General features: G+C 43.5%; 1 protein-coding gene across 1 annotated transcript in view; it reads left to right on the plus strand.

Annotated features, from left to right (window-relative positions):
* The window catches only part of LOC124017279 (ephrin type-A receptor 8-like), a 118735-nt gene that overhangs the window by 93149 nt on the left and 2537 nt on the right, over positions 1–23049 (plus strand). The window contains 13 exon segments of the mRNA XM_046332557.1: positions 15015–15170; positions 15499–15624; positions 15627–15902; positions 16142–16266; positions 16738–16900; positions 17500–17596; positions 18847–18914; positions 19420–19545; positions 20561–20746; positions 20937–20998; positions 22107–22316; positions 22470–22619; positions 22857–23047. Of these exon segments, the coding sequence (XP_046188513.1) occupies positions 15015–15170; positions 15499–15624; positions 15627–15902; positions 16142–16266; positions 16738–16900; positions 17500–17596; positions 18847–18914; positions 19420–19545; positions 20561–20746; positions 20937–20998; positions 22107–22316; positions 22470–22619; positions 22857–23047 (1936 nt within the window).

Below are 23049 nucleotides of genomic sequence, written 5' to 3' on the forward strand. Positions count from 1 at the left end.
GAAATAGTAGAGGGTGAAGAGAAAGATAGAGGGAGAAGAAAGAGGAGAATGGAAGAGGAGAGAAGAGACGGATCCCTCACTTCGATATAGAAGGCTGGTCGACCGCTCCCTTGTCACGCTAAAAGTGACATTCAAAACAGAGCATGTCACTGCAGTGTGTGTGTGTGTGTGTGTGTGTGTGTGTGTGTGTGTGTGTGTGTGTGTGTGTGTGTGTGTGTGTGTGTGTGTGTGTGTGTGTGTGTGTGTGTGTGTGTGTGTGTGTGTGTGTGTGTGTGTGTGTGTGTGTGTGTGTGTGTGTGTGTGTGTGTGTGTGTGTGTGTGTGTGCGTGCAAGCCCGCCCCAGGGCTTTTGACTGCTAGGGGAGAATGAAGTAAAGTGGTTCAATCCCATACAGAGAGATACAGAGAGAGCGACTGAGGACACACTGATACGGGACACACACACTTAGCCTGATTACATTCACTCAAGTCAACCAGCCTATCTGACCTTGTTACAGAGGGTGGGGGGAGACACACAGACACAAACAGAGCGACAGAGAGACAGAGACAGAGAGAAAGTGAAACAGACAGAGAGAGAGAGAGAGAGAGGGAGAGGGAGAGAGAGAGAGAGAGAGAGAGAGAGAGAGAGAGAGAGAGAGAGAGAGAGAGAGAGACAGACAGACAGACAGACAGACAGACAGACAGACAGACAGACAGACAGACAGACAGACAGACAGACAGACAGACAGACAGACAGACAGACAGACAGACAGACAGACAGACAGACAGACAGACAGACAGACAGACAGACAGACAGACAGACAGACAGACAGACAGACAGACAGACAGACAGACAGACAAAAAAGCGGAGGAAGAGAGAACGAGATAATGAGAGAGAGAGGGAAAGAAAGGGGCAGAGTGAGAGAAAGCAAGAGATCCTTATCCTCCCACCAACCCACCTCAGTGGTTTAGCTCACTGCAATAGTAAACACATTGTGAGAGTGTTTTTGTTTGTCTCAGACAGGCATGGCATTAGATCTATGAATTTATGAAAGAGATCAAGTACACACATCACTGATTTCCATGCTGGACAGAAAACATGGCGAGAAAATACATGATGTCTGCAACAGTGATATGATCTTCTATTTCAGACAAACATATTTTCACATATTTTAAGTGAATCTAATTGGTGAGGTCTTATTTTAGTGGATCACCATCTGTTTAAAATTCCTGTGTTGTGGAATTTCATCTAGTTTCCTTTTTTCTAAGGATACCGGTTTCCCTGAGGGTTAGTACTGTAGTTAGGAAAACTTGATTTAATAAGGAAACAGAACACAGGGACATACTGTACAATTTACCCTTCGCTGAATGAAATATTTAGCATATAGAATAACAATCCTGGCTAGACTTGCCTGGCCAAAGAATTCAACTATTGATTATGGAGAACAATTGCCTATTCAGATAATGAGCTAAATGCTTAAAACATTACAGACTGCATCCCTTCAATGTGAGTTTAAAATAACTGCCAAATAAGGGCAATACATCATTGATTTAGGGCCAGTTTCTCAGACACAGATTAAACCTAGTGCTGGACTAAAAAGCAAGCTCAATAGAAAATCTCCATTGAAAGTGCTTTTTAGTCCATGACTCGGCTTAATATGTATCTGGAAAACCGGCCCTTGAAGTTTAAGTGTCTGAATTTTCTTATTCATTTTTAAAATATTTTTAATATAAATATATACAGTCCCAGTCAAAGGTTTGGACACACCTAATCACTTAAGGGTTTTATCTTTATTGTTACTGTTTTCTACATTGTAGAATAATAGTGAAGGCATCAAAACTATGAAATAACACATATGGAATCATGTAGTAACCAACAAACTGTTAAAAACAAATAAAAATATACACAACCATAAAGCCAACCATAAAGCCTTGATGATGTCTTTGCACACTCTTGTCATTCTCTCAACCAGCTTCATGAGAAATGCTTTTCCAAAAGTCTTGAAGGAGTTCCCAAATATGCTGAACACTTGTTGGCTGCTTTTCCTTCACTCTGCGATCCAACTCATCCCAAACCATCTCAATTAGGTTGAGGTTGGATGATTGTGGAGGCCAGGTCATCTGAAGCAGCAGTCCACCAATCTCCTTCTTGGTCAAATAGCCCTTACAAAAAGCCCATCATGACTGACCTCCACACCATCACACCTCCTCCTCCATGCTTCACGGTGGGAACCACACATGCAGAGATCATCCGTTCACTTACTCTGCAACTCACAAGACACAGCGGTTGGAACGAAAAATCTAACATTTGGACTCATCAGACCAAAGGACAGATTTCCACTGGTCTAATGTCCATTGCTCGTGTTTCTTGGCCCAAGCAATACTCTTCTTCTGTCCTTTAGTCAAGATTTTTTATTCAGCAATTCGACCATGAAGGCCTGATTCACGCAGTCTCCTCTGAACAGTTGATGTTGAGATGTGTCTGTTACTTGAACTCTGTGAAGTATTTATTTCGTCTGAAATTTGAGGTGCAGTTAACTCTAATGAACTTGTCCTCTGCAGCAGAAGTAACTCTGGATTTTCCTTTCCTGTGGTGGTCCTCATGAGAGCCAGTTTCATCATAGCCCTTGGTGGTTTTTGTGACTGTACTTGAAGAAACATTCAAAGTTCTTGAAATTTTCCAGATTGACTGACCTTCATGTCTTCAAGTAATGATGGACTGTTGTTTCTCTTTGCTTATTTGAGCTGTTCTTGCCATAATATGGACTGGGTCTTTTACCAAACAGGGCTGTCTTCTGTATACCACCCCTACCCTGTCACAACACAACTGACTGGCTCAAACGCATTAAGGAAAGACATTCCACAAATTAACTTTTAACAAGGCACTCCTGTTAATTGAAATGCATTCCAGGTGACTACCTCATGAAGCTGGTTGAGACAAGGTCAAGAGTGTGCAAAGCTGTCATCAAGGCAAAGGGTGGCGACTTTGAATAATCTCAAATATAAAATATATTTTGATTTGTTTAACACTTTTTGGGTTTCTACATGATGCCATATCTGTTATTTCATAGTGTTGATGTCGCCACTATTACGCTACAATGTAGAAAATAGTCAAAATAAAGAAAATCCCTAGAATGAGTAGGTGTGTCCGAACCTTTGACTGGGACTCTATATACAGTTCATTCAGAAAGTATTCAAACCCCTTGACTTTTTCCACCTTTTGTTACGTTACATTACAGCTTTACTCTAAAATTGACACACAATACGTCATAATGACAAAGCAAAAACAGATTTCTTTACATTTTTGTAAAAAAATATATATATACAGTATATCACATTTACGTAAGTATTCAAACCCTTTACTCAGTACTTTGTTGAAGCACCTTTGGCAGATTACAGCCTCGAGTCTACTTGGGTATGACACTACAAGCTTCACACCTGTATTTGGGGAGTTTCTCCCATTTTCTCTGCAGATCCTCAAGCTCTATCAGGTTGGGGAGCATCGCTGCACAGCTATTTTCAGGTCCCTCCAGAGATGTTTGATCGGGTACAAGTCCAGGCTCTGGCTGTGCCCCTCAAGGACATTCAGAGTCTTGCCCCGAAGCCATTCAGAGTCGTTTCCCTGTTAAAAGGTGAACCTTCGCCCCAGTCCTGAGTGCTCTGGAGCAGGATTTCATCAATGATCTCTCTGTACTTTGCTTTGTTCATTTTTCCCTCGATCCTAAATAGTTTCCCAGTCCCTGCCGCTGAAAGACATCCCCACAGCATGATGCTGCCACCACCATGCTTCACGAATGGTGCCAGGTTTCCTCCAGGCGTGACGCTTGGTATTCAGGCCACAGAGTTCAATCTTGGTTTCATCAGATCAGAGAATCTTGTTTCTCATGGTCTGAAAGTCCTTTAGCTGCCCTTTGGCATATTCCAAGCAGGCTATCATGTGCCTTTAACTGAGGAGTGGCTTCTGTCTGGTTCTCCCATCTCCACAGAGGAATTCTGGAGCTCTTTCAGAGTTACTATTGGGTTCTTGGTCATCTCCTTGACTAAGGCCCTTCTCCCCCGATTGCTTAGTCTAGGAAGAGTCTTGGTTGTGCCAAACTTCTTCCATTTAAGAGTGATAGAGGCCAGTGTGTTCTTGGGGACCTTCAATACTGCAGAAATGTTTTGGTACTCTTTCCCACATCTCTGCCTTGACACAATCCTCTCTCGGAGCTCTAAGGACATTTACTACTTCCTCGTGTTTTAGTTTTTGCTCTGACATGCACCGTCTTCCTTATACCTGTAGGTGCCTTTCCAAATCATGTTTAATCAATTAAATTTACCACAGCTGGACTGCAACAAGTTGTAGAAGCATCTCAAGGATGCACCTGATCTCAATTTTGAGTCTCATAGCAAAGGGTCTGAATTCTTATGATTATAAGGCATTTCAGTTTTTTAGGTTTAATATATTTGCTAAAAATTCTAAAAACTTGTTTTCAATTTGTCATTATGTGACATTGAGTGTAGATTGAATCCATTTTAGAAAAAGACTGTAACGTAACAAAATGTGGGAAAAGTCAAGGGGTCTGTATACGTTCCGAAGGCACTGTATGCCTTTTTTTGGTAATGCTTTATCTGGTTACCCTTTCCAAGGGACCTAAACATATAATAGTGAAAGATTTCGTTTTTCATATTTACATAAATTGTCAGGCAATTCCGACAGCTCCTCTCAGACTGAACTGCATTTTCAGTCCTCTCTCTCTCTCTGTGTGTGTGTGTGTGTGTGTGTGTGTGTGTGTGTGTGTGTGTGTGTGTGTGTGTGTGTGTGTGCGTGCGTGCGTGCGTGCGTGCGTGCGTGCGTGCGTGCGTGCGTGCGTGCGTGCGTGCCACAGCGGCTGGCAGCTCTTGTAATTTGTCACTTTTCCCTCTTAAGCAGACAACAATTATTGGCTCCTTCAGACACTGAGGGATTGTTTGACTCTCCTGTCAGCACAATCTCATCCCTGTCACAGAGAGAGAGAGAGAGCAAGAGAGAGAGAGAGAGAGAGAGAGAGAGAGAGAGAGAGAGAGAGAGGAGAGGAAGAGGGAGAGGGAGAGGAAGAGGGAGAGGGAGGGAGAGAGAGAGGGAGAGAGAGAGAGAGAGAGAGAGAGAGAGAGAGAGAGAGAGAGAGAGAGAGAGAGAGAGAGAGAGAGAGAGAGAGAGGGAGAGAGAATGCTCAAGATCCAAAATGAAATGCAACGTCTGTCCAGGTATCCAGGACGTTGGGAGATGACATTAAAACCAGCCACTAGGGGCACTGGTGAGCACTAAAACCACAAGCTCCGGCTCTTGTTTTTTTTTATTTTTACGCTATCACAAACCTTAACCATTTTGGAATGAATGCCTAAACTTAACAGTCAAGTTGTTTCTGTTGTAAACGTAACCCTATCTCAAACTAAACTGTTGAAACTTCAACATTTTACATTTTGGAGAAACGTAGACAAACGTTGGAATCTGATGTCAAAATGGTAAAATCGTGAGATCTTGTAGGGTAGAGAGGGAGAAAGAGGGAGAGAGTGAGGGTGTGGTGGAAAGAAAGGGGAAAGAGAAAGGAGAGAAAGAGGGAGACAGTATGACACTTGGCCACATATTGTGATCGTTATCTGTCAATGTGCCTCTGTAGAAAATATCACAGAAAGGCCCTTCGAGTCAACAACGAGAATTTAATATGCATTTATTATTTATTAAATTCATCAAATAAAGACGATCGAATCCCCCTGGAGGGGGCCTTTCATATTGCCTGTCCTTTCACTGGCCTGTCAACATTTCCCTTCCTCCCTCTGTGTCTCTTTCTTTCTCTTTCTCTCACGCACACTCACACATGCACAAAAGCACATACACACACTCGCTCACACATTCAAGTCTGTCAGACAGCAGGCAAAGAGCCGTGTGTGCCCTACTCTGACAGGGAGTCAAGGTGGAGCACCTGAAGCACCTCTGGGTCCCTGGGGTCCTTCCAGAGGGGAACACCTGACAGTCAGCTGGGAGTGGGACATCAGAGGGGCACTACTGTTGTATAAGTAGTCGCTTGATACTTGACAGAAAGGATAGAGTGGACAAATGTGGCAATATCTTCAGATCTGATGAACAATAGAACCTCTATTTGTATATTTTTGCAATAAATTGGACTTTAAATTGTACTTGGTCTCAGAGGAAAGTGTATTATATTTTACAAAACTTCATGCCACTCCATGATATCTTACTTTTATTTTTACCTTAAGTGACCTACTGTCCATACCAAACGTAACGTATCATACTAATTTGAGTGTCCCGAATTTACGTGTAATATGTAACGTCTGTTCAATGTAATGTAACGTAGCGTAAAGTAACATATACTAAATGGAGTGGCACAGATTTCTGTTAAATATCATGTTTTGCTGTGAGACCAGACTGGGAAGCTAGTTCGATCTGTTATGATCTTCACTTTACCCTAAAATCTAAACGAGGACATTAGATAAATGGCTGATATAATCATGGTTGTCGTATTTCCAGGGCCTAAAACCTGATCATTAAAATGAGGTAATAGATAGAGCGAAAGATAATTAGGTGAGAACTTCATTACTCTCTGGCTCAGGTCCACTTGAGTGTATCATATAGTTATAATCACTGTCGAAATTAACTGGAGGGGGAATGCAAAGTTGAGGTGATATGAGCCAAATTGAAAAAAAATCTCCTGAGAAATGGAATATGAACTTGTCAAATTAGATGTGTCCTTCTGTGAGCGTGTAAACAACTGGTGATCATCAGCAGTGCTTCTGTTTTGAGTTAGCTGACACATGGCCACGTAAACTCCCACACACACAGTGATACCCTTGGGGCAGGAAATCACTCTCTAATGCACATGGAGGGGAGTACACACAAACACACACACATACAGTATGATCTCATTATCTCAAGTAGCTGTCAACATCTCCTTGGAGAGAGTCTTTCATCACGATACAAACTGTGTTCCGCCTCCATGTGAACTCCCAGGAAGGAAATTATTATTTCATCAATTAATTGTCATTATTTAATCATAAACCTATCAAATACCATTAGTTCGGTTGGAATTATTCAACCCTCAACTCTAAACTCACTCATGCAAACAAACACCCAAACAAACACACCCTCTCACCCTCTCTGAAAATACACTCTCAAATACACACACGCACGCGAACACATATCACAGACATGCCAATAGCAATTTGTGTAGTCCCCCATTAGACAGATTGGGTTGTGCAAAACAAAACAACAAGAAAACAAAAACAACAACAACAATCACCATTCTCACTGATAACCACAGCAGCTGCTAGCAGCGAGAGGAGAGAAGGGGGCATTGGGAGGGTGTGTGTCTGTGTGTTTGTGTGTGTGCTTGTGTGTGTCATGGTTGGGAATGTTGTTATTTTGCCAGGACTAATTAGCCGTCTTTGTTTGTTAGTCTGGTCCTCATTGTTAGAAGTGTGACGCTTATTTTATGGCCAACATTTTAAACTGGGATGAGGAGATTAAAAGATTCTCACTGCTGGGCCATTGTGACATAAGCAGTGTGAGTGAGGAGGAGAAGAGAGGGAGAGGGAGAGGGAGAGGGAGAGGGAGAGGGAGAGGGAGAGGGAGGGGAGAGGGAGAGAGAGGGAGAGGGAGAGAGAGAGATAGGGAGAGAGGGAGAGTGGGTGAGAGGGAGATGGAGAGAGAGGGAGAGGGAGAGAGAGAGAGAGAGAGAGAGAGAGAGAGAGAGAGAGAGAGAGAGAGAGAGAGAGAGAGAGAGAGAGAGAGAGAGAGAGAGAGAGAGAGAGAGAGAGAGAGAGAGAGAGAAATAGGGAGAGAGGGCGAGAGAGAGCAGCATATAATATAATATAATTAATCATAACTGGACCAGAGGAGGCAACGTCGTGTCACTTAAACTTCCCCCAATTTCCATTCCGATTGGTCAGGCACATATCTCCACAGCAGGTACGGACAGCTATAGGCTTTCAGATCATGGCACAAAGCAACAGGGCTTACTCAGAGCGCAGACACACACACACACACACAAAGCCCCGTTGTTCTCTGACAGTGAAGTCCATGTTATTAATGTTTAATAATCTGTCGGTCTAGGTCTCTGTCTGTCTGGATTCAATATATCTCGTATTAAAGGATGAGCATGCACACACTGGTCATAAAGAGTGGTTGGTAGTGGGTAAATTATTAATGGAGTGTGTGCCACCTCTGGCCTAAACAATACTGCCCACCCAAATCCAGCCCTGAATCTAACAGCTATTAAAGATGACAGTACAAAAACATGATACAAGACATCACTGAGGCACTGCCAGCCAGCCTGGGTCTAGGGGGAGTTAGAGAACTTTATGAAATGATTTCCTGCCCTGACTTTACTGTGTTGAGTTAAACTGATGGGAGCACAGGAGCTGTCTCCTCTTTCAGACCCCTGCCTGCTGAAATGGCCTGTGTGAGCGTGTGCTGAAATGTGATCGATGGAGCTGTATTTGTATCACACTTGGAGGGCAGGGGACAAGTGAGTCACCCACTATCATCACAGAAATAGAGGGTGACATTTTGACAGTCACTGTCACCATATCACCTTGAATATTCTCTGTATCTCTATTTCAAAACAAAGTTGGGTTGCAACAGGTACACATTGCCCTTTATGGACATTGAAATATGTGTTGAGTGGAATTAATGATTTCAAACCTGCATGAATAATTACGGTTCACCAAGGATGCCGTGTACTGAGAGGTTTTAAAATACAGTTGAAGTCAGACGATTATACACCTTAGCCAAATACATTTAAACTCAGATTTTCACAACTCCTGACATTTAAGCCTAGTAACAATACCCTGTCTTAGGTCAGTTAGGATCACCACTTTATTTTAAGAATGTGAAATGTCAGAATAATAGTAGAGAAAGATTTATTTCAGCTTTTATTTCTTTCATCACATTCCCGGAGGGTCAGAAGTTTATATACACTCAATTAGTATTTGGTAGCATTGCCTTTACTTGTTTAACTTGGGTCAAACGTTTCAGGTAGCTTTCCAAAAGCTTCCCACAGTACGTTGGGTGAATTCTGGCCCATTCCTCCTGACAGAACTGGAGTAACTGAGTCAGGTTTGTAGGCCTCCTTGAACGCACACGCTTGGCTTTCTGATGGCCACTCCAATACCTTGACTTTGTTGTCCTTAAGCCATTTTGCCACAACTTTGGAAGTATGCTTGGAGTCATTGTCCATTTGGAAAACCCATTTGCGACCAAGCTTTCACTTCCTGACTGATGTCTTGAGATGTTGCTTCAATATATCCACATAATTTTCCTACCTCATGATGCCCTCTACTTTGTGAAGTGCACCAGTCCCTCCTGCAGCAAGGCATCCCCACAACCTGATACTGCCACCCTCGTGCTTCACGGCTGGGATGGTGTTCTTCGGCTTGCAAGCCTTCCCCTTTTTCCTCCAAATATAATGATGGTCATTATGGCCAAACAGTTCTCGTTTTGTTTCATCAGACCAGAGGAAATTTCTCCAAAAAGTATGATCTTTGTCCCCATATGCAGTTGCAAACTGTAGTCGGGCGTTTTTATGGCGATTTTGGAGCAGTTGCTTCTACCTTGCTGAGCGGCCTATCAGGGTAGGTCGATATAGGACTCGTTTTACTGTGGATATAGATACTTTTGTACCTGTTTCCTCCAGCATCTTCACAAGGTCCTTTGCTGTTGTTCTGGGATTGATTTGCACTTTTCACACCAACGTACGTTCATCTCTAGGAGACAGAACGTGTCTCCTTCCTGAGCAGTATGACGGCTGCGTGGTCCCATGGTGTTTATACTTGCATACTATTGTTTGTACAGATGATAGTGGTACCTTCAGGTGTTTGGAAATTGCTCCCAAGGATGAAGCAGACTTGTGGAGGTCTACAATTTTTTTCTGAGGTCTTGTCTGATTGCTTTTGATTTTACCACGATGTCATGCAAAGAGGCACTGAGTTTCAAGGTAGGCCTTGAAATGCATCCACAGGTACACCTCCAATTGTCTCAAATGATGTCAGTTAGCCTATCAGAAGCTTCTAAAGCCATGACATAATTTTCTTGAATGTTCCAAGCTGTTTAATGGCACAGTCAACTCAGTGTTTGTAAACTTCTAACCCACTGGAATTGTGATACAGTGAATTATAAGTGAAATAATCTGTCTGTAAACAATTGCTGTAAAAATGACTTGTGTCATGCACAAAGTAGATGTCCTAACCGACTTGCCAAAACTATAGTTTGTTAACAAGAAATGAGTGGAGTGGCTGAAAAATGAGTTTTAATGACTCCAACCTAAGTGTATGTAAACTTCCGACTTCAATTGTACATGGTTGTGCTGTACTGCATCCACTCCTGTACTACGCTCACTTTTGAGGCTGTCAAACTAATATACGGGGAGTAGCTGTGTGCAATAGATAGATAATAGCTAGACAATGCGAAACAGCATCCATTTCACCCTGAATTTTTATTTAGACTGGACTGCTCTGGACTCAGACTGTTTATCAAAGACTGTCATGTTGAATGAATATGACTTAATATATAGAATATACGTTTTTATGCTCCGTAGAGGCAGCTGTGACACGTACATGCTTCTTTTCTTTGTTCCATCTCTCACAGCCCACTTTGTCCTTTTGAATTAAATTAATAATCAAAAACACTTGATTCATTTCCTCTCTGATGCTTCACAGCGAGTCATGAAACAGACTCAAAAGAGGAGACAAAGGCTTCTCTCTCACTTCTTCTCTCTTTCTCCCTCACTTCTTTTCCTGCTGTGTGCCTCAGGCATTAGTCTACCCTCTCTCCCTACATTTCTTTGAAAGTCTCCTTTTGTTTGTGAGGTATTGAAACTAGCCAGTTTCTCTCTCTCTTTCTCCACCTCAACCTCCTCGCTCCTTTCTTTCTGACTGTCCTCACCTCTCTCTTTGTATCACTCTCTCGGTCTTCTACCCCTTTCTCTCTCTCTCTTCCTCTCCTGTTACCCCTCTCCCATCTCTCTCTCCACTCTGTTCCATCAGGCACGGTTGAATGGTGACAGCCATTCAATCGGATAATTAACACCAGTTTAATGCTCATTACCCACCATGCATTGGTCTAGTTTGATTTGTAATTACGAGGCGTTTTCAAAGGAAAACACGTTTAGATCTGTGTAGCACTCTTTTAGTGATGACTTCATCAATGCCATTGATTTAAACCTACTGGGAAAGCAGGAGTTATCGGATGGGTTATTATCAGCAATTACTGTAGCCTTCTCTCCTGGCCTGTGCATCAGATTATGTCTGTACATTTTCTCACTCTTTGAAAATTGCATTGCCATTTAAAGAAAAAGGTTTCTCTCTTTCCTCCTTTTTCTAAGTTGTTTGTTTTATTGTGTTTCTGTTTATTATACTTAGGACATTTAATTAGCTGGGGAAATGATTCTACAGATATATTCTGGTCATATTTCAGCCTCTGGGATAAACAAATATTTTCCACTTGGACAATTTCAGATGTGTCATTTCTCTTCAAGGGAATGCAAAGCTCTTGGTGAAATGAAGTCATGCTCTGATGTCAGAGTACTGCTGCCCCGATTGCTTCTAACAACAGCGTATAGTATACGTTATTAATGGACTGTTTGAATAGTGTTGGTTTTGTTTTCCACCCAGAATGCAATTTTAACACCTGCATGTTCAGTATATACTGTAATTCTACCTGATCTAATGTTTATTCCAAAATGATAAAGCATTTAAATAATGATCAAATTGACAGAGATTATCTTATTTTTTACCTTTATTCAACTAGGAAAGTCAGATAAGAACAAATTATTATTTACAATGACGCTCTAGGAACAGTGTGTTAACTGCCTTGTTCAGGGGCAAAATGACAGATTTTTACATTGTCAGCTCAGGGATTCGATTTAGCAACCTTTCGGTTACTGACCCAACACTCTAACCACTAGGCTACCTGTCACCCCAGTTCAATAAGACTCCCAATTCATTTTTTATGGTCCAGTCTACCTTCAAATATAATATCTTCAGAATGTTTTTGTGCTGCCGCCTGTTATATTAACGTATGAGTGAAATGGTTGTGTTTTAATGACATGATCACAGCTTCTTTGTCCTTTACTGACCCCCATTGAGGGAAAACAATCCCATCCACCCATTCTCTATCACTCCCCAACAATCCATCCATCCCATCCATCCATTCTCTATCACTCCCCAACAATCCATCCATCCCATCCATCCATTCTCTATCACTCCCCAACAATCCATCCGTCCCATCCATCCATTCTCTATCACTCCCCAACAATCCATCCATCCCATCCATCCATTCTCTATCACTCCCCAACAATCCATCCATCCCATCCATCCATTCTCTATCACTCCCCAACAATCCATCCTTCCCTCCATCCATTCTCTATCACTCCCCAACAATCCATCCTTCCCTCCATCCATTCTCTATCACTCCCCAACAATCCATCCGTCCCATCCATCCATTCTCTATCACTCCCCAACAATCCATCCATCCCTCCATCCATTCCGCTGTCCACAGTCATTTGGCTCTGAGCAGTACCTAGACAGATTCAGTCATTGAATCAATAAGGCTTATCTAAATTGAAAGCGGGACATCTCATTCGAGACTATGTCTGCATTTAAAATGACTCTCCATTCTATATAGTGCAATACAGTACTTGTATAGAGGGTGTAGTGTATCATTCTAAAGCCTCCAGTATGGGGTCAGATTAGTAACTCAGAGAGTGGGACACAGGCCTCATCTAGGAGTTTGGAGTGTGGAGAGATTCACACCAGACACCAGTGGCCCATTTCCACATGACTTTACTGACACAATCATCCATCACTCCTACCAGCATGGCAGTACTACCTGCTTATTAGTTACCGCTGTTTGTTCCCAGAAGAGAACTAGAAAGTGTGCATGTACATGTGCCTGGCTAAATTGCTTGAGTTTGGCCACACCAGCTTTTGACTAACTCAATGTTGTTTAAAGCTATGTACAGTATGTCAGTAAGCACTTTATGACCATCTGCCAGAAGACCAGGTGGCACTGAAGACTCTCCTCCAGTCCCGTTCCCCCTCAGTCTCCTCAAGTCTGTGATTTTCTTTCCCAACTCCTCTTTCTATACCGTGTTGTTTATTTATTTATACTGAGAATAAATCAAGGTCAGCACACAAAGCCAGCACACAGCCATTAAGATTCATTGTAATGCAAATACTCCTGCATCGGCAGCACTGGGCTGACAGGCTCTGATGTGCCAAACAACACACACACAATACACACACACACGTGCGCACGCGCACACGCACACACACACACACACACACACGCACGCACACACACACACACACACACACACACACACACACACACACACACACACACACACACACACACACACACACACACACACACACACACACACACACACACACACACACACACATATATGCATACACAGTTAGCAAAAACGATAATGCTATACACATGACTCACAGCACATGCACCCAATAACACAAATAATTCAACAAGTACAATTATAAACTTGGTAACACACACACAGATAAAGTAGAAATGAAAGGAGGGCTGGTGTGGATGACCCCTGATGACCTTTCAAACCTGACTTAAAATTGGTCTGGCACTCTGAATAAAGTGAAGAAATGAGAGAGAGAAGAGAATGGAGAGACTAGAGACAGCGCACTGTGTGTGTGTGTGTGTGTGTGTGTGTGTGTGTGTGTGTGTGTGTGTGTGTGTGTGTGTGTGTGTGTGTGTGTGTGTGTGTGTGTGTGTGTGTGTGTGTGTGTGTGTGTGTGTGTGTGTGTGTGTGTGTGTGTGTGTGTGTGTGTGTGTGTGTGTGTGTGTGTGTGTGTGTGTGTGTGTGTGTGTGTGTGTGCGTGCGCGCGTGCGCACGTGTGTGTGTGTATTGTGTGTGTTGCTGAGTGTGCTAGCTGGTAAATCTGTCAGAGACTTCAAAGTGTCAGCAGCCTCCCTCCTTGATGAGCGAGCTGTTCCGATGTTTATCCTGACCTGCTTTTCAACTCAGGAGCTTCACAAAAAACATCAAGGGATGGTGGGATTAACGGGATAAAAGGGAGGAGAGAAAGCAGTCTGGGATAAATATTGCAAATAGAAGTAGTTTCTGGTTCCTTGGGGGACACTGACGGTGAAAGAGAGGTGCGATATCAGCCCCTGCCTTTTAATCTGGTTGTGATCCAGACAGTGTGTGTGTCTCTGTATGTGTGTGTGTCTGAATGTGTATGTGCGTCCATGTGTGTGTGTGTGTGTGCGTGTGCGTGCGTGCGTCCGTGTGTGTATGTGTGTGTGTAATCCAGATGGTATACACTATCAATATTCTACTGACACTCTTACATGTCAGGGTTCATTGGAAATTGAAGACGTATTTAGAGACTCATAAATTATGGAAAGGCATAAAGAAATATCATCAATAACATTGAGTGCTGAACAATACAATAATACATGTTTTGATCTATTTATTTATTGGAGCCAATAGTCAAAATAAGGTTATACGAAGGTCATCCTTAACCTATAAGAGACATTTTGCCAAACCTTTTTAAATTTTTACTGAGGCAGTTAAGATGAACCCATGATGTTGCCAGATATATTAGAACGTTTCTGTTTCCACAGCTCCATACACCCTGTTTCTGCATTCTAAAGAGAATATATTTATCAGAGGAGCCTGTATTATTCATCAGTGCAGAGTTGAAAGTGAATATGTAGTACGTGTGCTGAATAAGGTTGAAACGTGGTCTAGATTCTAATGTTCCCTACGGGAGTATCAACAGTGCACAGCCTCTTTGGCCCAAATGTGAGTGTGAAAAAGTCTTAACTTTCTTCTCCCTCTCCTCTCAAGTCAGTGCTTTTATGCAGAATTCCAATTACATATTGACTGTTGGGGTTGCTCTACAAATAGTGTGGTAGACCAAAGCTGATATTTTCAAAACATATTTTAAAATGGCATATCCTCTCTCTCTCTCACCTCCCCTCTTTCCACCCCTCTCCCCTCTTCCTCTCTCCCCATGCAGCGTGTGAGGTGGGTTTCTATAAGCCAGTAGCAGGTGATGGGTTGTGTGGGAAGTGTCCTCTACAAAGCCACTCAGAGACTAGAGCTGCCCTCTCCTGCCCCTGTGACTCCAGCCATTACAGAGCCCCCACCGACACCCTTGCTGCACCCTGCACACGTACGTCACACACACACACACACACACACACACACACACACACACACACACACACACACACACACACACACACACACACACACACACACACACACACACACACACACACACACACACACACACACACACACATGCTGCATCCTGCACCTATCTCTCTGAATGCCCTGGGTGATATAGACATAATTATCTGTAATAACTATTTTGATTTCTGAACGAGATAATAGAAGCACCTCCAACTTTTTCAGGTGGTAGGCAAGAAAAATGTAACTTTCTCTCCTCCCTTCTAATTCTTCTCTTCCCTCTCTTTTTCTATCTCTCCTCTCCTCAGGCCCCCCAACAGCTCCAGTAAACGTGATATCATCAGTTAATGGGACGTCAGTGAATCTGGAGTGGGGGCGACCCCTGGACTCTGGGGGTCGCAGTGACCTGCTGTACAGTGTGCTCTGTCAGAAGTGTTCTGGGGAGGGGGGCAGTGTGAGGACTGTACAGCAGGGCCAACCAGTGGTGGAGGGGGGATGGTAGGAGGGGGTGGAGGGACAGTGGACCGTGTCGGTGTGGTACCGGTGCGGTTCGTTCCCCGACAGAGCTCTCTGACCGAACCCTGGGTGACTGTTCTGAACCTGGTTGCCCACGCCAACTACACCTTCCGCATCCTAGCGAGGAATGCAGTGACTCATCTGAGCAACGAGCCGCCGCCCTTCGCCTCTGTCAACATCACTACGAACCAGGCAGGTAGGGGATACCTGTATGGATTTATTACATAACATTTTACTCATGAAGGTCAATTTACATAGAAAAGAAATACAGTTTACCTAGAATTAATTCAACATCTCAACAGCTACAGTAGGTTACATTATCCTGTATGATCTCTATTGGATTGTATTGCTGTTTACATGTAGGGCTGCCCTGTCTGTTCTGGTTCTCTATTCATTTATGTGTTGTGTACTTCCTTTTTCTTGTTTCCTGTTCAGCCCCATCCCAGGTAATTGCGATTCGTCAAGAGAACGCAAGTCAGAATAGTGTCACTCTGCTGTGGCACGAACCAGACCAGCCCAACGGAGTCATACTGGAGTATGACGTCAAATACTACGAGAAGGTACAGCAGATAAATACTGTGTGTGGGTGGGGCTGATCTGGGCTGATAGGTGAAGGTGACAGTGAGCGTGTGGGTAAGCCTGAAAGCGGAGGGAGACAAGCTAATTGCTGTGTTGTTCTGCATGCTCTGACACACAGCTAATGGGGTATGAGTGATCTGACCAGCACAGGAGGCACACACACCAGACCAGGGCATATGCAAGTACCACATCACACCCCACAGCGGAGTGATCCCTGGAGACAGGGGAGTGTGTATAGAGTGAAGTAATAATGTCATGAACACACACATCTTGATAGTACAGACAGATTAGTGTGGCTGCTGTGTTAATGTCTTAATTTGGCCAAGCTCCCGGGTTTACTGCTAAGGTCAGAAATGTAAACACAGCTTTGTATAGACAGCCTTTATCATCTCTCCTGTGCTCCACCCCTTCCTACCCTCCTCTCCTCCTCCCTAACCTCTCTCCTCCACCAGGATAAGGAGCAGCAGAGTTACTCCACCTTGAAGGCCAAGGGTACTACGGCCCGGGTGTCTGGTCTGAAGCCCGGTACCAGGTACATCTTCCAGGTCCGGGCCAGAACCTCGGCAGGCTGCGGACGCTTCAGCCAGAACGTGGAGATCCAGACCGGGAAAGCAAGTAAGATAATCTGCGAAGGAGCCATGGAGCAGTGACCATCAATAAAACAACAAAACACTGAGGTTTCAAAGTACATTGATTTCTATGGGTGAAAACGCACCTCACCCAACACCACCTATTTGAGTGATGCACGACCCACCTGGTCCCACCCAGCGGTGCACGACCCACCTGGACCCACCCAGCGATGCACGACCCACCCGGGCCCACCCGGCGATGCACAACTATTTGTACACATTCCTAGTAACTATAGAGAGGCTTGATAGAAGTGTCTGTTGGTAGATATGTGGACTACTGTGTAAACCTGTCAGCCACAGGGGAGTTAGTGTATGTTAACCCAGACAGCACAGCATGGTACTGGTTAAAGAGCTGTCAGTGTCAGTGGGACCAGGAAGTCTTCAGACAATCCCTTAATGTTATTGATCTGTGATTTGTGTGAGGGTCATCCCTGTCAGGAAACCTGCTGCTGATCCAAGCCTCAAAGAGCATAGAACACACACACACACACGCATGAAGTCTCACACACACACATTACACATTTTAACACACACACACTTTGTCTCTCACTCTGACACTAACTGGTTGTGTTGTTGTGTGTCCAGTTCCTCTGCGCTACGACACTATGACCATCATCTGGATCTGTATGGTCCTGGTCTCTGGTCTCGTCACCTTCCTGGCCATCGTCATCTGCAGGAAACGGCAAGGCAACCCTTTCTTACACTACACCACTACCCGTGATGGGGACGAGTCCTCTCTGACTCTACGTCATTCACATATGTATGTGTGATATCTTTTTACACTACCTCAAGGAGGGTTCAAGTAAATGTTACCATCATCTCCATAGGATTCATTTATAGTCGGGTAAATGTTTATATTAGCATTACTTTGTTGTTCTTTATCTGCCTGTGATGTCCATTAACCTTATGCATTGAAATCCATATGATCACCTCTAAACCCCATAGGCTCTTATGCTACGGTAACTGTTTCCATGGTGTGTCTGTCTGCAACCTCAAACCCCAACAGCACTGTGATATGTCCATCAAACAGGAAATGTAAGGAGATCATCTCTCTAATGTTGTTCCACTAATGGTTTGATTTAGTGCAGAGTAGTTCTCACTCTAGATTACAGCCTGCGTTTACAGTGGAAAGTCAAGTCATCTCACAAGAGTTTCTGCGCAGGAAATGTTCAGACCCAGTTGAGTTTTGTCATTCTAAACCAAGGGGCCAGGCTTCCTGTCGAGAAGCAAGATTTTGACTGCACCTACGGTTTTGCCTCAGTACTGCAGTTTAGCTGACGCCCGCCCCAGAAAGACCATTTCCATACACGGCCACATAGAGAAAGAAGTCAGATTAGAAAGTCACTTTCGTCATCACCTTTGTGCACCAAATATCCATTTAATTATTAACATAATAATTGAGGCAACAAAAATAAAATCATCACTCACAGCCGAAGATACTTAATTCATCCAATGTCTGCCATGTTTTTGGACGACGTAATGATGTTGTCGCTGCTCATGCTGCTCCCTGTGCGCTAGTGCACGTGTGATGTTGGTACGTAGAGACAGGACGCAACTCGGATTTACAGTAGACGGTGCGTGAATCGGCATATGTGAAAGTGAGTAGATTACCTTGAAAACAACGGGCAGACATTTTGGACACAGCCTCCAGTTCTTATTATACCTCAGTGTTCTAAACAGTGAGTTTAATTATAATGGCAATTCATTTTGGTTAAGCAACCATGCAAATGTGTTTTACGTATATATCCCTCTCCTTCAATTCCCTCTTCTGAGTTCTACAACTCTTCCACAAATAATTGATTGAATTGTGTTGAACTATTTCCAACTTGTTAACATTTTCAAGCCGAGTTCGTTTGGAGCTGGAAGACAGAAAGTAGAAAAGAGCATCACAACATAGTGACATTTGCATGTTTCTGTGTGTTTGTGATACAGACACTGTGGCTATAGCAAGGCCTTCCAGGACTCTGATGAGGAGAAGATGCACTACCAGAATGGCCATGGTGCGTTTGTATTATTATTACTAGTCTATTATTATATTTCCCTTCCTAGTCTTCACTCAAGTGGTAACAATGTTCATCCTCAATGTACACAGTTCACTTCCCTTTTGATTCAGATTTGTTCAGGTAGAAATGATCTCTCTCTCTCTCTGAGAGATGCTTGCAAAGCTTATGTGGGTATCCAAGTTCATACTTTTAAATGGCATATTCTCTCTCTCTCTCCCCCGCCTATCTCTCCCTCTCCCCCTCTCTCTCTCCCTCTCCCCCCTCTCTCTCTCCCTCCCCTTCTCTCTTTCTTTCTCTCTCTCTCTCCCCCCTCTCTCTCTCTCCCTCTCCCCCTCTCTCTCTCTTTCTCTCTCTCTCTCCTCTCTCTCTCTCTCCCCCTCACTCACTCTCTCACTCACTCACTCACTCACTCACTCACTCACTCACTCACTCACTCACTCACGTGAAGCATATTGTTTCCATCCAGTGTTATGTGACCAGATGCTAATGTTGTTTATTTTAGTGTCATTCCCCGACGCACGTTTCTACATCGACCCACACACCTACGAAGACCCCTGCCAGGCCGTCCATGAGTTTGCCAGAGAAATTGAAGCTTCCAGGATCAAACTGGAGAAAATCATTGGCTCAGGTAAACTGAAAATCATTGGCTGACGTAAATGCTGAGGTGTGCAGTGGAGAGGGATGGCACAGTGGAATCAGAGCGTCGCATGGGGCTATCAATCAAACACACAGGGAATACTAACATCATATTGGCACAGCAGGAAATGGCAACACACAGGCGTCATAATCATGTCTGTTAACAATGACCTTTAGAATGGCAGTTGTTGATAAGACACAGAAGAGGAAAGGGAAAGACATGTAATGACATGTTCCAGGACTTTTCAGAGCACAAAGGACAAATATACCGTACATACACTACCATTCAAAAGTTTGAGGTCACTTAGAAATGTCCTTGATTTTGAAAGAAAAGCTAATTTTTTGTCCATTAAAATAACATGAAATTGATCCGAAATACAGTGTAGACAGTATTTCGTAGTACACAGCATTGAACGAGATCTTCAGTTTCTTCATTTCTCAGAACAAGAATAGACTGACAAGTTTCAGAAGAAAGTTCTTTGTTTCTGGCCATTTTGAGCCTGTAATTGAACCCACAAAAGCTGATGCTCCAGATATTCAACTAGTCTAAAGAAGTCCAGTTTTGTTGCTTCTTTAATCAGAACAACAGTTTTCAGCTATGCTAACATAATTGCAAAAGGGTTTTCTAATGATCAATTAGCCTTTTAAAATGCTAAACTTGGATTAGCTAACACAACGTGCCATTGGAACACAGAAGTGATGGTTGCTGATAATGGGCCTCTGTACGCCTATGTGGATATTCCATTAAAAATCAGCCGTTTCCAGCTACAACAGTCACTTACCACATTAACAACGTCTACACTGTATTTCTGATAAATGTTATGTTATTTTAATGGACAAAAAAATTGCTTTTCATTCAAAAACAAGGACATTTCTATGTGACCCCAAACTTTTGAACAGTAGTGTATATATATTTTTTGTTTGAATACATTTTTTACATGTCAGGGAGGCATATACTATATCTCAACCTGAATTCTGTGTGTGTGTGTGTTTGTGTGTGTCTCCAGGTGAGTTTGGGGAGGTGTGTTACGGGCGGATGCGTCTCCCAGGGAAGAGAGACATCCCGGTGGCTCTGAAGACGCTGAAGGCAGGATACAGTGACAAGCAGAGGAGAGAATTTCTGGCTGAGGCATCAATCATGGCCCAGTTTGACCACCCTAACATCATCCACCTGGAGGGAGTGGTAACACGCAGTAAGATTCCATTTGTTTTGATTTGATTCAACTCCATTTTCAGTTTGGTGCAATTACATTTCTTTTCAGCTAAATTCAATTAAATGCAATAAGTAAGTTATCCGGTGTAAGTTACTCCTGTTTAGTTACTGTGGTTCCTGCCTCACTCCCTCCCCCACACACCTTTACTCCCATCCCTCCATTCCTCCAGGTAAACCAGTCATGATCATCACTGAATACATGGAGAATGGATCTCTAGACTCTTTCCTGAGGGTTTGTTGATTTTCTGTTTTTATATATACTGAACAAAAATCTAAATGCAACATGTAAAGTGTTGGTCACATGTCTCATGAGCTGAAATAAAAGATCCCCAAAATGTTCCTTACGCACAAAAAGCTTATTTCTCTAAAATGTTGTGCACATGTGTATTTACATCCGTTAGTGAACATTTCTCCTTTGCTAAAGATAATCATCAATTCACCTGACAGGTGTGGCTTATCAAGAAGCTGATTAAACAGCATGATCATTACACGGGTGCACCTTGTGTTGGGGACAATAAAAGGCCACTCTAAAATGTGCAGTTTTGTCACACAATACAATGCCACAGAAGTCTCAAGTTGGCATGCAATTGGCATGCTGACTGCAGGAAGGTCCACCAGAGCTGTTGCCAGAGAATTGAATGTTAATTTCTCTAACATAAGACGCCTCCAACATTGTTTTAGAGAATTTGGCAGTACGTCCCACCGGCCTCACAAACGCAGACCATGTGTATGGCGTCATGTGGGCGAGAGGTTTTCTGATGTCAACGTTGTGAACAGAGTGCCCCATGGTGGCGGTGGGATTATGGTATGGGCAGGCATAAACTAGAGACAATGAGCACAATTGCATTTTATCGATTTGAATGCACAAAAATTCCATGACGAATTCCTGAAGCCCATTTTTGTTAAGGTATCTGTGACCAACAGATGCATATCTGTATTCCCAGTCATGTGAAATCCATAGATTAGGGCCAAATGAATTCATTTCAATTGACTGATTTCCTCAAATGAGCTGTAACTCAGTAAAATCTTTGAAATTGTTGCATGTTGCGTTTATATTTTTGTTCGGTGTATTTTCCTGTGAAGCACATTGCGTTGCATTCCATGTCTGAAATGTGCTGTATAAATAAAACAACGCTTTATTTGGATTTCATCTCTTTTTCACATACAGTTTCCCTCTATCTATCAGATACACTCACTTTCTTTCTCTTGTGAACACATTTCAAAATTGTTTTTGAAAGACTTGACATCAGAGATCTCAATCCATATGCCTGTAACGAATACTACAATCTTTCTCTACATCTCAACCCAGTTCTTCTCCTCTCTCCCCTTCCTCCTCTCAGAGACATGATGGTCAGTTCACTATAATCCAGTTGGTGGGCGTGCTGCGTGGCATCGCTGCGGGTATGACCTACCTGGCAGACCTGGGCTACATCCACCGCGACCTGGCAGCTCGTAACATCCTGGTCAACAGCAACTTGGTGTGTAAGGTGTCTGACTTCGGCCTGTCCAGAGTCCTGGAGGACGATCCTGATGCAGCATACACCACCAGCGTGAGTTCACACTCTCATGATAGCTACATTCTAAAACTCTAAGATGCACTAGGTTATAATACTGTTGTAGCCCTACTTCTCTAGTTCAGGTTCTGTTTTCTATTCCGTGGTGAAATGCCAGTGTCGGCTCTAGTCTGGTGCTGTTCCCTTCAGGGTGGTAAGATTCCGATCCGCTGGACAGCACCGGAGGCCATCGCCTACAGGAAGTTCTCCTCATCCAGTGACGTGTGGAGCTACGGCGTGGTCATGTGGGAGGTGATGTCATACGGGGAGAGGCCATACTGGAACCTCACCAACCGAGATGTGAGTAGAGTGGACACACACACGCAAAACACATGTACTGTATGTGTGTGTAATGATACCTGCATATCTGTCTGTGTGTGTGTGTGTGTGTGTGTGTGTGTGTGTGTGTGTGTGTGTGTGTGTGTGTGTGTGTGTGTGTGTGTGTGTGTGTGTGTGTGTGTGTGTGTGTGTGTGTGTGTGTGTGTGTGTGTGTGTGTGTGTGTGTGTGTGTGTGTGTGTGTGTGTGTGTGTGTGTAGGTGATAAAATCAGTAGAGGAGGGCTACAGGCTGCCTGCTCCAATGAGCTGTCCAGGTGCTCTACACACTCTCATGCTGGACTGCTGGCAGAAGGACCGGAATGAGAGGCCTCGCTTCTGCCAGATTGTTACGGTTCTAGACAAGCTTATCCGGAACCCGGAGAACCTTAAGTCCGTGGACACGCTGTGCAGGT

This window comes from Oncorhynchus gorbuscha, unplaced genomic scaffold, assembly GCF_021184085.1.
Source record: "Oncorhynchus gorbuscha isolate QuinsamMale2020 ecotype Even-year unplaced genomic scaffold, OgorEven_v1.0 Un_scaffold_17:::fragment_2:::debris, whole genome shotgun sequence".
Classification (NCBI taxonomy): domain Eukaryota; kingdom Metazoa; phylum Chordata; class Actinopteri; order Salmoniformes; family Salmonidae; genus Oncorhynchus; species Oncorhynchus gorbuscha.